General features: G+C 37.4%; 1 protein-coding gene across 5 annotated transcripts in view; it reads left to right on the top strand.

Annotated features, from left to right (window-relative positions):
- CDKL5 (cyclin dependent kinase like 5) overlaps positions 1–14165 on the top strand; it is a 140668-nt gene that overhangs the window by 79187 nt on the left and 47316 nt on the right. For all 5 annotated transcript variants that reach the window (XR_008820102.1, XM_056327951.1, XM_056327950.1 and 2 more), the window contains exons 4-7: positions 3669–3714; positions 6597–6733; positions 9714–9834; positions 11020–11079. Coding sequence is in view for 4 of the 5 variants with exons in the window: in XM_056327951.1 (XP_056183926.1) it covers positions 3669–3714; positions 6597–6733; positions 9714–9834; positions 11020–11079 (364 nt within the window). In the remaining variant the exon portion in view is untranslated. The remainder of the gene's footprint in view (positions 1–3668; positions 3715–6596; positions 6734–9713; positions 9835–11019; positions 11080–14165) is intronic.

The following is a 14165-nucleotide window of genomic DNA, read 5'->3' as shown; positions in this document are numbered from 1 at the left end:
TACTGTTGAATCCCCTCTTTGCTCAAAGCTCTGCTATTCTTTGTATCCCCAATTCTGTCAGTCTTCTTAGGGCTTAGCAATGTGGTATCTGTTTGCTTTATACCTCGTGTGTGTCAGTACTTGTATGAAACTTCAGGTTTGCCCTGCATCATCTGACATCTCTAGCATCTGTCTCCTAACCCAGGAAGCGTGCTCTTACCACCCCTACTATACACCTGCTGAACTGGGCCATATACAAAATGTATTCCATGTTTACCAATCTCATTCTGCATTAGTTTGTGTAAATGACAGTTATGTGCAATGGCTGATACAAAAGCTCTGAGTGTTAGTTCTTTGCACAGTCTACATATGCTGCTTGTCTGCAACAGCATACAGTGTATAGGAGATTGACTTCTTACTGCTTTCTTCCCCCAAGGAAGGATATTCTATATATGGCTGACAAGTTTAAGAAATCTTTTTTAAAGTTTCTCATTTTTAAAACTCACATTTCTCTGTAAAATTTGGTTGAAATTGGCTATCTAGTTCAAAATCACTGGCAGTGATGGCAAAACGTGAAACAGGGCATTTCAGATGAATTCTTCCTTTGTAAACTAGTTTAAAAAATGATTGATGAGGACCTACTATTTTTTATGTCACCTCATATAAACTATTTAGTTGGTTTAGAGCACTTGACCAAGAAGTGGGAAATATGCACTCCGCTTCAGGTTTCTGTTCTGCCTGATGGAGCACTCTGAAACCCTACTGTTTTGGAGGTGTTCCACATCAAAGGAAAGTTACAGACCTTTTGTCAAGCAAAAGATTTAAAAATCTATGAACAGTAATGTTCAGTATCCTTGTATCCATTTCAGCTTTGGCTTGGCTGCTGCACCGGTAGCTGATTCTTAGAGAAAACCATTTGGATAGAATGAGGTCCTCCAGGAAACCTAGACAGGAATGTCCCTTCCTAAGGAGGAGCAACACGTTACTAGTGCGACTCCTCAAAGCACCTATTGTCTGGTCTCATTTTAGTGGTGTTTCTCTTGAGCTTATTTACATGTATTATTTGTTGGGTTTTTTAAGATCGGGAATATGTCATGTATAAATTCTTGGTTGCTCAATTATGACACCATTAATTAGTTTAATGAAATAATACAAATAATAAATGATAAAGCTTTTCAAATGACAATTTCTTAAATGTTACAGAATTTTGAACTGTTTCTTTTCTTGGTAACTTTTTCTTTCGTATGCGTGTTGCTGAAATCTTTATGTTCCTGTTCTTCATAGAGCCACTCAGGCTTTAAATACTGTGAATAGTCAAAATCCTACAGGACATTTGATAGCGTATCTTACATAAGTCTTTGCAATGCTGTGACCCAAGAAGTTTTAAAACTTAATTTCCAAATTATCATATTCACTGTACACGTCAGGGACAGCAGCATATGGCAGAGAATTCACGTGGACTAGATTTCTTGAATGGTGCAGAATTGCTGTCTGTGTGAGGCAACAGCTTTTAACTCCTACATTTATTTCAGTGTACTTAGCCATTACTTTGAGAATAAAATACAGCCTTTCGATGGCTGCTGAAACATCTACACTTTTCTTCTTTTCTTTCATGTGAAATAGGAGTGTAATGCTAATGGATAAATTTGGCTCTTTTGCGAAGTGGCGTATGCGTATGTCTAAACACAGGCATATTACAGTTAGCAGAGGCTTTTGAGGGCAATTAGGATGTTCCTTTTCTGAAAAACCTTTCAGAGGCTTAATTAGCCGGAGCACCTAACAGTAGATACCAGAAGTCAAGCTAAATTTGCTCACCTTCTTAGCTCTGTTCCTTCATAGTGCTAGTAACTATTACTATACTTAGAGTTAATAAGTATAAAAATACTATAACTTAGCAGTAACAATACAATTAGTAAAATAGTCTGTTCAGTTTGGGTTAGACCATTCAGTTTGTAAGTGTCCAGAAACAAAAATATTTAGGAACTGTATTTGACATAAAAACTATAGACAAGCCTTTCAGAATCACTCAGAACTTGAAATGCGTATTATCTTCCCAGTTCTGACATCTATTCCTTTGCTGTTGTGTAAACTGGTTCAGCAAAAAGGGTAGTGCTTGGACTTCTCTGGTATCTCAGCTGAATTTATGCAATGTATCAGCCTTCTGATTAGGCCAGGGTATACGAAGGGTAGATCTCAGTAGCAGAAAAGCAATGCAAGTCCTCTCTAAGAGTTAGTAGCATGTGCTGCTTCTGCTGAACTAACTTTCTTCAATACAAGGAAGATAAAATTTGGCCACTTAAAACAATACAAAACATGTTTCCAAGTTTTTCTGATAGATTTTATAAGTGATGATCAATTGATTGTTTTTATTTTTTTAAAACATGCAAATTTTGTACACACATATATATACTTAAGTTTGTTTGCAAACTCATTTTAATTGATTTTTATTCATAGTGGTATTCATTTTCATTTGAAAGGCATTACTCACTATCCACAGTAGTTCTTTCCAGGTGCTTTTATTTTAGATGGTTTAGATGTTTTTTTACAGGTTCATTTGTTATGATGATTTGAAATTAAAAATTGAGTAAATGAGTGTGTTACTCAGTACTTGGTTATGCACATGTCTTCGGGTATTCCTGAATGGCTTTGCTTTTTTATTGCTGTTCTCCAGTCCAGCTCCTGTATGTTGTTAATAATGGAATATTGTTTGGGGTTTTTTAAGTGGTGATATTTGGAAAAGGTGTGTAATCTACATCTAGGTCATCAAGTAACCCAAGTGCCTGTCTGCTCATATGCCCTTGTTCTGTGACCCTTAAAGCTTCTTCCCCATCATGTTACTAAAATTCAGGTGCTGCATCATTGCATGAACAGACCTGCACTAGTCATGTCACCCTGGCTACATTTTGGCTAAATGCATTCCTGCTCACACAAGAGAAATGTCTTTATTTAAGAGAAAAATGTGACCTATGATGATCAGGTTTGGTGAGAATAGAGAATAATAGAGGCATGCCAAAGCATGCAGGCATTAAGAAATTATCACCTATGACCATATAGTAATCATGGATTAAGACTTTGAAATGCAATTGGTGATTCTGGTTTTAGATAGGCTCCCCTTAAGACAACAACTTTTTTTTAAGGAGCCACAGAGAATTTCCTAAAATTGTGTTCTTTATGGATATTTGAACTTTGAAATCCAAAAACTTTTGGCAACTAAAATTACAGGTCTCATTGTAAGCCTTATCCACATGCTAGTGCACTATTTTCATTTCAGCTCACAAAGACAAGCACCCACACTCATACTTTGGTAAGATAAAAGACTGTTTGACTTTCAGAGTAACTAAGCAACAAGAGTCACAGGAACAACTCTTCTGAAAATTTAATTTTCAGAATTTTTATATATATTTTACATATATTCAGGTATTTTTTATATATATATATGTTGGGCATTTAACTTTGTTTCTTCATACTGGGATTCCTAATTGTGAGGTATCTGCTACATGTGGTTTTCTATTGCATTTGGCCTGATCACTGAGGTGTTTGCCAGATTTTTAATTCATTTTGTTTTGCATTGTGAACTTTTTCTGGATGCTTTTGTTTTTCTTTGTCTGATGCTCAGAGGGAAAAAAAAACACAAGAGAAAACACACAACAGATCTTGCTCATTTCCCTTTCTTCATTTTTGTTTTACAGGAGACACATGAAATTGTGGCGATCAAGAAATTCAAAGACAGTGAAGGTAACCTTTTCTGCTGCATAATCTTTCATGTCAATAAGTACGTTGTTAATATCTCCCCAGTTAAAGTAAAATGTCTCATATATCAAGACATGATTTTAAAATTATAATGACTTACTAGCTCTCTGAATATTCAAGGCACTTGATCCTTCATAGCTGCCATGAGGACTGCATTATACACTCCAACTGGATAACTGCTTTCTTTCTTGGGGCATCTATCTTAATATAGCTAAGGTTGTGGTGCTGTATGTGGTGGTAAGATCTACCACTTGGAGATGGGATGTGATAAGTAAATGGCAAAAATTCCTCTTGTAGTAGTGGCTTACAGAGTCTTTGGGGCTTTATCACCCTCATCTGTAGGAGGGGATCTAAATGGGGGGGACAGACAGGGGGACATGAAGGAGTAAATGGAGGAGACCGGGAGAAGTCACCGAGAAGTTCAGTGTTATGAAGAGGAATCAGGGAGCTCTCGGGAATCTGTGGGAGAGTTTGAGGGAGCCGTGTGGTGAGGCAGCAGCTCTGCCCTCCCTTCAGCAGGCTCCACTCTCCAGAGGAAACTTGCTCTTCGCCCCCAGAGCAGCCTCTGTGTGCTCTCCCATGTTGCCCAGTTCACTGCGAGGCGGGAAGAGCTGGCTCCTGCGAGGCTCACTGAGCTGGCAAAGGGAGTAGTGGCTGAAGGCAGGACACATGGAAATCATTGCCAGTGCTGCACACGCTTATTTCTGACCCAGCAGTAATAAACCCAAAGATCTGTACAAGATGACACTAGCTCTCTGACCTGAGCTTGTTGGCGGACAGTGAATCCCAGCATCCTATCATAGGCAAAACTGGCAATCAACCGTGAGAGCAGCTGCCTGCCTTGCGTACAGCAGAAGTTAACCCTGACCTTAATGACCTAGCACAAACAGAAGCCAAGTATGAAGTAATAAGAGGCATCATCCCAGTCTGAGGCAATGCAGCTATGATTTACCATATACCGTGGTGTTTTATGCAATGGAAACTCTTTGCTTTGCAGCTGATTTTGCCAGACACTTCAAGAGTATATTTGATGAATTTTTTAGCTCTGCTGTTAAGAAATCTGTTTTAAATCTCTGTTAAGGAATGTAGGAGGTAATGTAATTGTGGTGACCATCTTGACCAGATTGCGAGAGTACTTTAGAACTGCTTTTAGGAATTGATATGGCTATTCCGTACAGATCCTAGGTGATGAAGCTCAGTATTAAGACCTAAATAGATTTATTATATTAGCCTGTCTACCCCAAAAAAATGAAAACAAAAAATGCAACATTGCCATTAGGTCTGGCTTTCAAAAAGTATTGCATAATACCAGTTTACATGACTGATGGCTGCTTTTCAGAGTTGTAGCTAGTTGTTTACAAGTTTCTGGAAATAAGACACAAGTTCTTTTGATGGATTTGATTCAGCCCATTTCACATCTGTGTCGTTAATATGGTAGTTCATTAGGAATCTGAATGTACTGTAATTGTTTCTATTACCATTTTTGTTTCACTGAATTTTTGCTGTTGTTTGACATATGCATGCTAAATGCGCTGGAAAGAGTGTGTCTAGTTATAGATGAAATTATGTAATCAGGCTGATGTAAGCCAACACCGAGCACTCAGTTTTAAAAAGAAATTATTTAGATTGCACTAAATTATATATTTTTTAATCAAAACATTTGGGTTGATAGTATTTTGTTTTCCCCTTTCCTCTTTCTACACTCCAGTTTTTTATTTTTAGTTTTTCCCCTCTTCTGATGACAATTATATGCATTTGTATGACCTGTGTTATTCTCTCTCCCCTGTAAACCTGTTCTTGCCTTTTGCTTGCTTGGGAAAAGAGTTTCTCTTCCTTGTTCCTTCTTCTTCTGTCTCTGACTGTCTTTGTGGTACCTGACCTGCAAAAGTGATTCAGCTTTGCATTTATGCAGTCATATCCCATTTTATATCCCTCTGTTGTGGATAATACTTGTAAGAGTTTCAGAACCCTGCTTCTACATGTGCATGGAAAAAAATTGCTGAATTAATGGATTTCATTTTACAAAATGAAAAATAAAACTTAATATAGTCTGCTTTACTTGACGTTTTGTTGGTAGTATCCTTTAGAACCCAGTCAGTTCAGGGCCCCTTGATGCTAAGTAGTGTACAAAGCGTTAGTGAAACATTCCTCCTTTCTTGAACAACTTTCAGACAACCAAATTGTCAAAACACAGTTAAATTTCTTGACTGCTCAGAATCAGATTCAAGGCTTTGTTGAATCAATACTTGCTCTACCGCCCTCCATGGCTGCTACACTGACCTGCATTTCAATGGCAATTCATTGAAAGCCATGTGGGGAAACATAGGATTTACAAATTCTGCTTCAGTCTTAAAATCTGTCATCGCTTTTGAAGAATAAAATTATTTTAGAATCAAATAGAGTTCTTTGACATTGATCAAACATGAGCTTTGCATTCCAGTGTTTCATCTGAGTATATATTAGCCTTGCCAGTGTTTCATGCATGTGACATGTATTTATGGGGTGGAGGGTATGTCTGTACACATACATGCACGTTTTTGGTAGTATATTAGTGCTCTTCATAATGAAAAAGATAGAAATGCAAATGATTTGTTTCTTATGACTTTTTCTGCCACTGAAAACCTAGATGGTAGAGATGATAGTCTGTGAGGGTTGCATAATGATAGCACAGTCACCAGTTACCTCTCTTTCAGTGCAGAAGCATCCAGGCAGCAGAGAGAGTCCCATACTGGAAAATAAGCCTTTTTCTCTGTAATATCTAGAAACAGAACTTAATCATGGGTTCAAAATAAAAAAATACAACACTTGTTACTTGGGGGTTTTGTTTTGTTTTGTAATAAATTTGTCACTTTTACTTTGCACTCTAGAAAATGAAGAAGTCAAAGAAACCACTTTACGAGAGCTTAAAATGCTTCGCACTTTGAAACAGGAGAACATAGTGGAGCTGAAGGAAGCCTTCAGAAGAAGAGGAAAATTATACTTAGTTTTTGAATATGTGGAAAAAGTGAGTTGAGTTTGTACTGTCCTTGCCACAGTTAAATCATCAGCTTACTGGAAAAATCTTTAAAATTGCTTTTACTTGTAAAAATTAAACTATACTAATCTATAAAGAGGAACTGTAGAAATTTTAATACAGTCTGAATTGTAGTAATTAGACATTCATTGTGAGAAAGCCACACTGATAACTTCACTATTGTTTTTACTTCATGTGTTGGTATTTAAAAAAAAGTTCTTCCATATATGAACACAAACATGTTCAAATTATGTAGACTGGAAAAGATGTCATTTGAAGAAAAATTTCCATCCAAATGCGATAGTCCAGTTTAATTGTGAACCTGATTAACTGTTCTGTGTTGTGTTGTGTAATAAATCTTGACGTAGTCTTTCAAAACAAGATCATAGTCTTTTGACCTTGGAATCTGTTTCAACTTTCTCCATCCTTCCCTCTGTTAAAAATAGGATTTATTTGTATATTTCTGTTACAAGGCCAGTATCAATAGTTGCTTAGAAGGATTTGGCAAAGATCACTGTCATTATCTCCAATCCTGACCTCATTTGAAACAATTCCAGAATTTCCTTAGATTGGTGTGCTACTGCCAAGCATTCTGGTCTGTTTCCAGAGAGAAACAACCTAGAACAGATTGGTCTTTTCTTATTTTTGCAACCTTCATGATGAAGGTAGGCCTTCCCTCTGAATTCTAACCATTTAGCATTTCTTCATGGAAATAATTAGATGGTATTCAGATACACACAGTAAACATAAACAGAAGCTTAAATATATATATCTCTAGCTTTCATGAGATATTATTGTTCCCTTGACTGAAGTTTTCATTTAATATCCTGCCAGTGTGATGTTGCAGTCTAGCTGAGTGCTAGTGGTTTTCACTCAGTTCTCTGTCGCATAAAGATTCCTCATACTGTCCTAAATACTGTCTCCTTGACCTCAGTTTACAATTTATTATGTCATATAATTTTATAGCATAATGTGAAGTGACCCATATTAGCCCACAGTTTGGCAGAAATCAGTTTTTGCCAGCAGATCAGTGGCTTCTTATGGGGTAGATCATACTTAGATCAAACATCCAAAGCTTTAATTGTTCCATTCATGTTTCTTGTCATTGATCCAGGCACGTGGAATGTCTTTGATCATATACCAACTCAGAACACACGTTTAATTTTCTATTGTAGTTGACTTGGCTAAGCTCTCCATAGTAGTGGGTTGGAAGAGCAGCCTAAGTAAAAAACATTTAATTGATCTGATAAGGAGTGTGCTTCAAAAATTAATATTGGTAGAAACACCAGGTTGCAATATCTAACATTATTTGCATCAGAATAAAGGAATATAATGATAAAGGTAGCCGTCATGTATAGTCGGTGCCTAATGTCATTTCCATATTAATGGTCACCTTTGGTATTGGTTACATTTTATAGTCCATGAATGTTTCTCATTTTCAGGTATGTCAGTTTCCACAATAATTTATTTGAGGACCAGGATGATTTCTGTGTTTTTGGATGGGGGAAAGGTAGAAGGAATTAAATAAAATATGGTATAGTAGGCTAATTTTTGTTTTAACTGGTGATGAGCACCTTATGTCCTTTAGGAAGTCTTAGTTCTGCACTGCTCAAATCCAGATTACTTAAATTCACATTTAGTCTAATCTCCTTTATTCATCATCCCCTTAGTTAATGTCTTCATATAGGATTATGTCTTGCTGTGTTGATACTACTATTTTGGTTCGTATTTGTAACACTAACTCCTTGATTTACTTATCCAGACCCACAAGCTTCTGTGTGGACAAAAGTCTAACTAAAATCAATATGATTCCTTAACAGAAAATTCCTTTTCTTGGATCTGAGGTGTATTTCTAAGGAAACTTATACTCAAGCACATAAGTTCCAGTATTCAGTCAAGATTGCAAAACTTAGAAATGTTTTCAAATATTACCAAAGTCTCCATTTGTTTTGTCTTATATTTGTGTTCATTAAAATACCTTACAAGACAAACCTTAAAGATTTTACTGTACTGCTAAAGAAAGTGTTTGTTACAGACAAGATAAATGAAAAACCTACAAACGTTTAAATGCATAATTAAATGAGTTGTGTAAGGCAATATAGCCAAAATACTTATTTCTATTTGAGTGTTCATTAAAAGAGACATTCCTCTCTTCAAGTGGGCTGCTGCAGCCCATTATTCATGCAGGATTCAGAGTACAAACTCCAGTATACATCTAATTGTGCAAAATTGGAGACATTTGCTAACATGATGGGGTTCTAAGTGTCCTTTTCCAAAGAGGAAATTTATTGGTATAAACAATCAGTTTATTTTCTTCACTAGGTACAGCCATAAAACAGTTAATAGGGCCATAGTTACTGTAGTGCAAATGTCTAAGATCAATATAGCTGATATATAGCTATGGGATACTCCCTAGCTGCTATTTATGCTCCTGTGAGACATTTTTGTACCTGTTACTTCATTTGCACTAGCAGGCTTGAGTTGCTTTAACTATAGCCATTCCTGTACAGACACGGTTTGTCATTAATCATGGCCCTGCTATGCTGAAGCAGCAGCAGCAGCTTAATAATGAAGAAAACAGTATGTTAAAGCACAGTCAGATATTTACAAAACGCTGTGTTCTGCTAAACACTTTATATAGCCATACTGAACCGACGTTTCTGTTTAAGCAACTTTTTGGAACTAAATGGCATTTTAGAAGTTTTAGGGTAAGTGGCTTGATGACAGTCTTTTAAGCACTTGTGGTATGTTTGTGGTTCACCTTTAAGGATTATTGTCTTCACAAGTGCTCTAGAATGAAAACAGCTAGTAGTATGCTTATGATTAAAATACACTCCTTAAATGTTAAACTACTAATTTTGCATAGCTAGGCTCAGTGGTGCAAGCATATCGCTTCATAATGCTGAAAGCATGTTCTCTTCTAGCAGCTACAGTATAACTCTTTTAAATAATGTATCTTTTAAACATCTAGAATATGCTTGAATTGCTAGAAGAAATGCCAAATGGAGTTCCACCAGAAAAAGTGAAAAGCTATATCTATCAGCTAATTAAAGCAATTCATTGGTGCCATAAGAATGACATTGTTCATAGAGGTGAGTAGTTCTCCACATGGAAGTAAGTAGGAATTTGCTTTCTAAAGGGAAAGATGTTGCAGCATGAAGTATTTTGCTGTTCGCATAAATACAAGTAATTGCTTTATATCAGCAGAAAAAAAAGTCAGTAAATTTGGCTGGGTCTTAACTCAGCTGCGTGAGTTCAGAATGTTTTAAAACTAAATTGATCTGCATATACAGCTTGTTGTCCACTGTCTTTGGGGTATTATATAAAGATTGTATCATATGCACAGCGAAGTGTAACTGCAGTACAGATGTTGCCAAAGGAAAGGGAATATTTTTAAACATTTCATGATGCTCAGTCATTTCACTTTTGAATCTGATAATAGAATATTAGAAGAAAAATAACCCAAAACTTAAAGCTTGGTCTCCTGTGTTTTACTACTTAAGGCAGTTCCTCCAGCTCCCATGAGTTCAGCTCTGTATATTTACTTTCTCCTTTAAGCTTCAAGCACTTGGAGTACATATCTTGATGTGTGACTTTATCTAGTTTCCTGTCTTTTTTCCTGATTTAATAAAACTGTATTTTGCTTTATGGCTTTGCAAGGGTAACATCTCTAATTAATGTTTCCAATAAATTAAAATTCTCTACAGTATGTAATTTATATTTAAGGTTGATCAAACATAAGTAAGAGTCTGAAAATATTTTGTAAAATATAGTTTGAAAAATGTACCATATATGGATACCATAATATCCATACAGGAATTAAAAAAACAGGCTTAAAACTAGACAACACATTTGTTTCTAAACAAATGACAAGAGGTGATCAGGAGCAGCATCATAACTGAAAATGCTGAGCACAACACATTTAACATTTTATTGGTTAACTGGGTAATTAAATGTCAGTTCTTTGTATTATTTTGCAATATGCAGTATTCTGCATATTGGTTTGCTGCCCAGGGATATCTGTAAGCACCTTTTATCTTTCTGTATTTTGTTGGGAGACGCTTTAAAAGACTTTGAAAGGCAGAAAATTAATTCTGCATGTTTACAAACTGAATTGCTGGAAGCTGTTTCAGCAGTTGCTCTCGTAATGTTTCATTTATGGTTGCATGAATATCTCTAAATATGTTATAATGAAATAATATTTGTTGACAAAGTTCAAAATTAAAAAGAGAAGTTTAACAGCATTTTTTTTTTCCTCTCTCACTCTGATACTCTAGATATCAAGCCAGAGAATCTCTTAATAAGCCACAATGATGTTCTGAAGTTGTGTGACTTTGGTAAGTTCAATACCTGCCTGGAATTTTGCCTTGTTCTTGTAACAGTTCTACAGTATGTACTGTTTAAAACCCATTTAGTTGTCAGAATTGATTACTTCCTCAGGCTTGTGGCTAGTACTTTCATTTGAAAGATCTCTGGGCTTGATTTGCACACCCTGTGAAATACCTGTATTAACATGTCAGTAGAAAAGCTGCAATTATCTCTTCCTATATTCAACAAGGTTTTTACCAGTGGTGCTGTTGGCACCCAGCTGAGAACAGTACGGATGATAAGCTGATTAGGAAGCTAGCAAAACTGTAGGTTTATCTGCCCTGCATATTAAATGAAAAGGTAATTCTTCCTTGTTTAGCAAAGATGCAAAAAAATTACACTTTTTCTATATTTTTTGGAAAAAGTGGCTTTCATGGACTGTTATATGTGTAGTTGTAGGTTAGCTTTTACTGTTATTTATGTTAATTAAGGAGTCATATGTCCACATATTATTAGCGACTGAATGTCTGGAGGTTAAGAGTCAGCACTGTACATGTAACGTTAACTGATGTTTCCTAACCTATCAATATTGTTTATTGTCAGCTTTAAGACTTTGAAGAATCAGCACCCAAGCACGAGGCGAACTTTGCCCATGTTGCATAATCCTCAGAAGACGAGAGGGCAGAGTATATGCATGGTTCCAACAATCTTTGTTTTTATACTAAATGCAACATAAACAAAGAATAAAATATTGTTCCCTCTAAAAAGCTTACAGTTTGGCCTGGCAAATAAAAACCAATTCCGTAATGCTACCCAAGTACACTTTTCAATGACAGCAGTTTGAAAGCTGTCTTTTCAAATCTCTGCAATTTTGAATGAGAAGAAGAACTGCTAAGAAATAGATTAGAATAGGCTTTTGTGAACACAAAAAAGCCTTTTCTCATTTGCAGTGCTGCTAAATTCTTTTAATCCTAAAGGCATTTGTGCTTAAGCATTCAGAAACAATAACTGTTTTAGGAAAAGCCTTAGAGGTTTTGGTCCATACGAGTTCTTTGAATTAAGAGCAATTTATTCTACCCTGTAAGGAACTGCACAGCTCCAACAGAACACCAGGGTGCTGTTGCACGGCACCCTCAGTTTTTTCACTATCCACAGGCCTCCTGTCTGCGCTGCTGTGGCCACCCTTCCCTGGCAGCTCCGTGCTCAGGCTGCCCCAGCGCCGTTGCCCAGAGCTGGTGGGGCAGGATTGTTCCCTTGCCCTACACGTATTTTCAGGGCCCTGCCCCTGCAAAGCAAACCCGCCCGGCAGCACTCTCCCAGGCTGCGGAGAGGCCTGGTGCAGGTGCCCCTTGCTCCCCATCCACCCCTTTGTCCCACCCCCGCGGAGCTAATCAACCAATCAGCTGGCAGTGCCTGCCCCTGACCTACATCTGCTCCAATCGGGGCTGACGGCACCACAAGCAGGAGCAGCCAATGGGGGCGTGGGTAGGTCCTGATGGCAGGGGCCATGGGGCAAGGGGCAAGGGCCAAAGGCCAGCCCTGCTCCTCACCCTGCTCCCTCCTGGGTTGTTGTTTGTTTTTTGGAGGAGGGGGATGTCCCCCCTTGAAAGTAACGTTCACCATTAGAGTTGACACACGCCATCAGCTGACAGATCTTTGCGTGTGGACTTGTCTCAGCGTCCTCTGTGCAGCAATATTACAGGAAAATAAAAAAGCTGAGCAAATGGTACAGTTGTGTTCTCGGCATTGTTTTTCCCGCTAGGGATAGGTGGTGTGAATTCTGTTGGCGGTGGTGTTGGTGTGGTCCCTTGGCTTGCTCACACTGTAAGCACCAGCTTCATTCTCTTTCTACTGTTGGAAAAGACATGCAATCACAATATACTCGCAGTGCTCAGCACAACCTTGAGGAGGCAAATGAAGCTGTGGGAATTTCTGTTGTTCTTACTGTTCATGGGGGTTAGTTTGAATTTTGGTCAATGTTTCAGATTTAGTGGAATTTAAAATTCCAAGCAATTCTGATAATTTTGGGTCAATTTTAGTTTTTCAGCCTTATTGCTGCAAAGTGGAACAGGCTGCCTAGGGAAGAGGTTGACTTGCTGTCCCTGGTGGTTTTTAAAAGATGTGTAGATGTGGCACTTAGGGAGATGATTTAGTGGTGGATTTGGCAGTGCCAGGTTAATGGTTGGACTTGATCTTAAAGGTCTTTTCCAACCTAAACGATTCTATGGTTCTATGACATTATTGCTGGTTGCTTAAGCTATTACAGTAAAATGTCGGTCAAAATGGTATTAGCCACAAGTGTTTCCTGAACATGTAGAGATTAGGATATAAGAATTTGCCTTTTAACATGATTTAATGTATGCTGTCTGCCTACCTAACCTCATGTTCTGGACCACACGTACTTGTCACATACAGCGCCACATTCCTTATGTGATAACAAATGCAAAGAAAAGATCTATGCATGTCCCAATGCAGATACTGAAGTAACTGGATGTTTCCAATGTTCCCAGTGGACAAAACAGTTTGAATAGAAAAGTTCATAATTTTTTAACAAGATAGTTCTTCATAATCCTTGTGCCATGTGTTCTGTACATATCGTGCTAGATAAAAATGAGATTGAATGTGGTGGTTGCCTGGACACATGTTGTGTGGGTGTCATTTCTGCCAATAGAAGTGGAAAAAGAACAGTACAAAATGCCAATTACAGCAGATGCATCTGACTGTTGGAAATAGTTGGGCTTTCTGACTAGTATATGCTGTTTCAACACGAGGGCTTCAAAATTACTTGTTTTAGCAATCTCTTAATCTCTGTATGATGTGTAAGCATAGAAGTCATGAAACACAGGACTGGAAAAGACCTCAAGAAATTCTCTATTTCTCCCACCTACTCAAAGAAAGGATTAAGCACGTCTGTGTCATTCTTGACAGGTGTTTGCTTAGTGTATTCTTAAAATTCTGGTAATGGAGGTTCCCCAGTGTTCCCAGGCGTCTATTAAAGTACTTACATGCCATTAATGTTAGAATGCTTTACTTTGTCTAGCTTAAATTTACCTTATTTCTCTATAAGAAACTGACAGTCTTCTCCTTTTTTCCTTACACCTTTGCCCTTGACACC

This window comes from Falco biarmicus, chromosome 2, assembly GCF_023638135.1.
Source record: "Falco biarmicus isolate bFalBia1 chromosome 2, bFalBia1.pri, whole genome shotgun sequence".
NCBI classification, from domain to species: domain Eukaryota; kingdom Metazoa; phylum Chordata; class Aves; order Falconiformes; family Falconidae; genus Falco; species Falco biarmicus.
The sequence above is the reverse complement of the archived record's forward strand: the minus strand, read 5'-3'. Positions and strand labels throughout refer to the sequence as shown.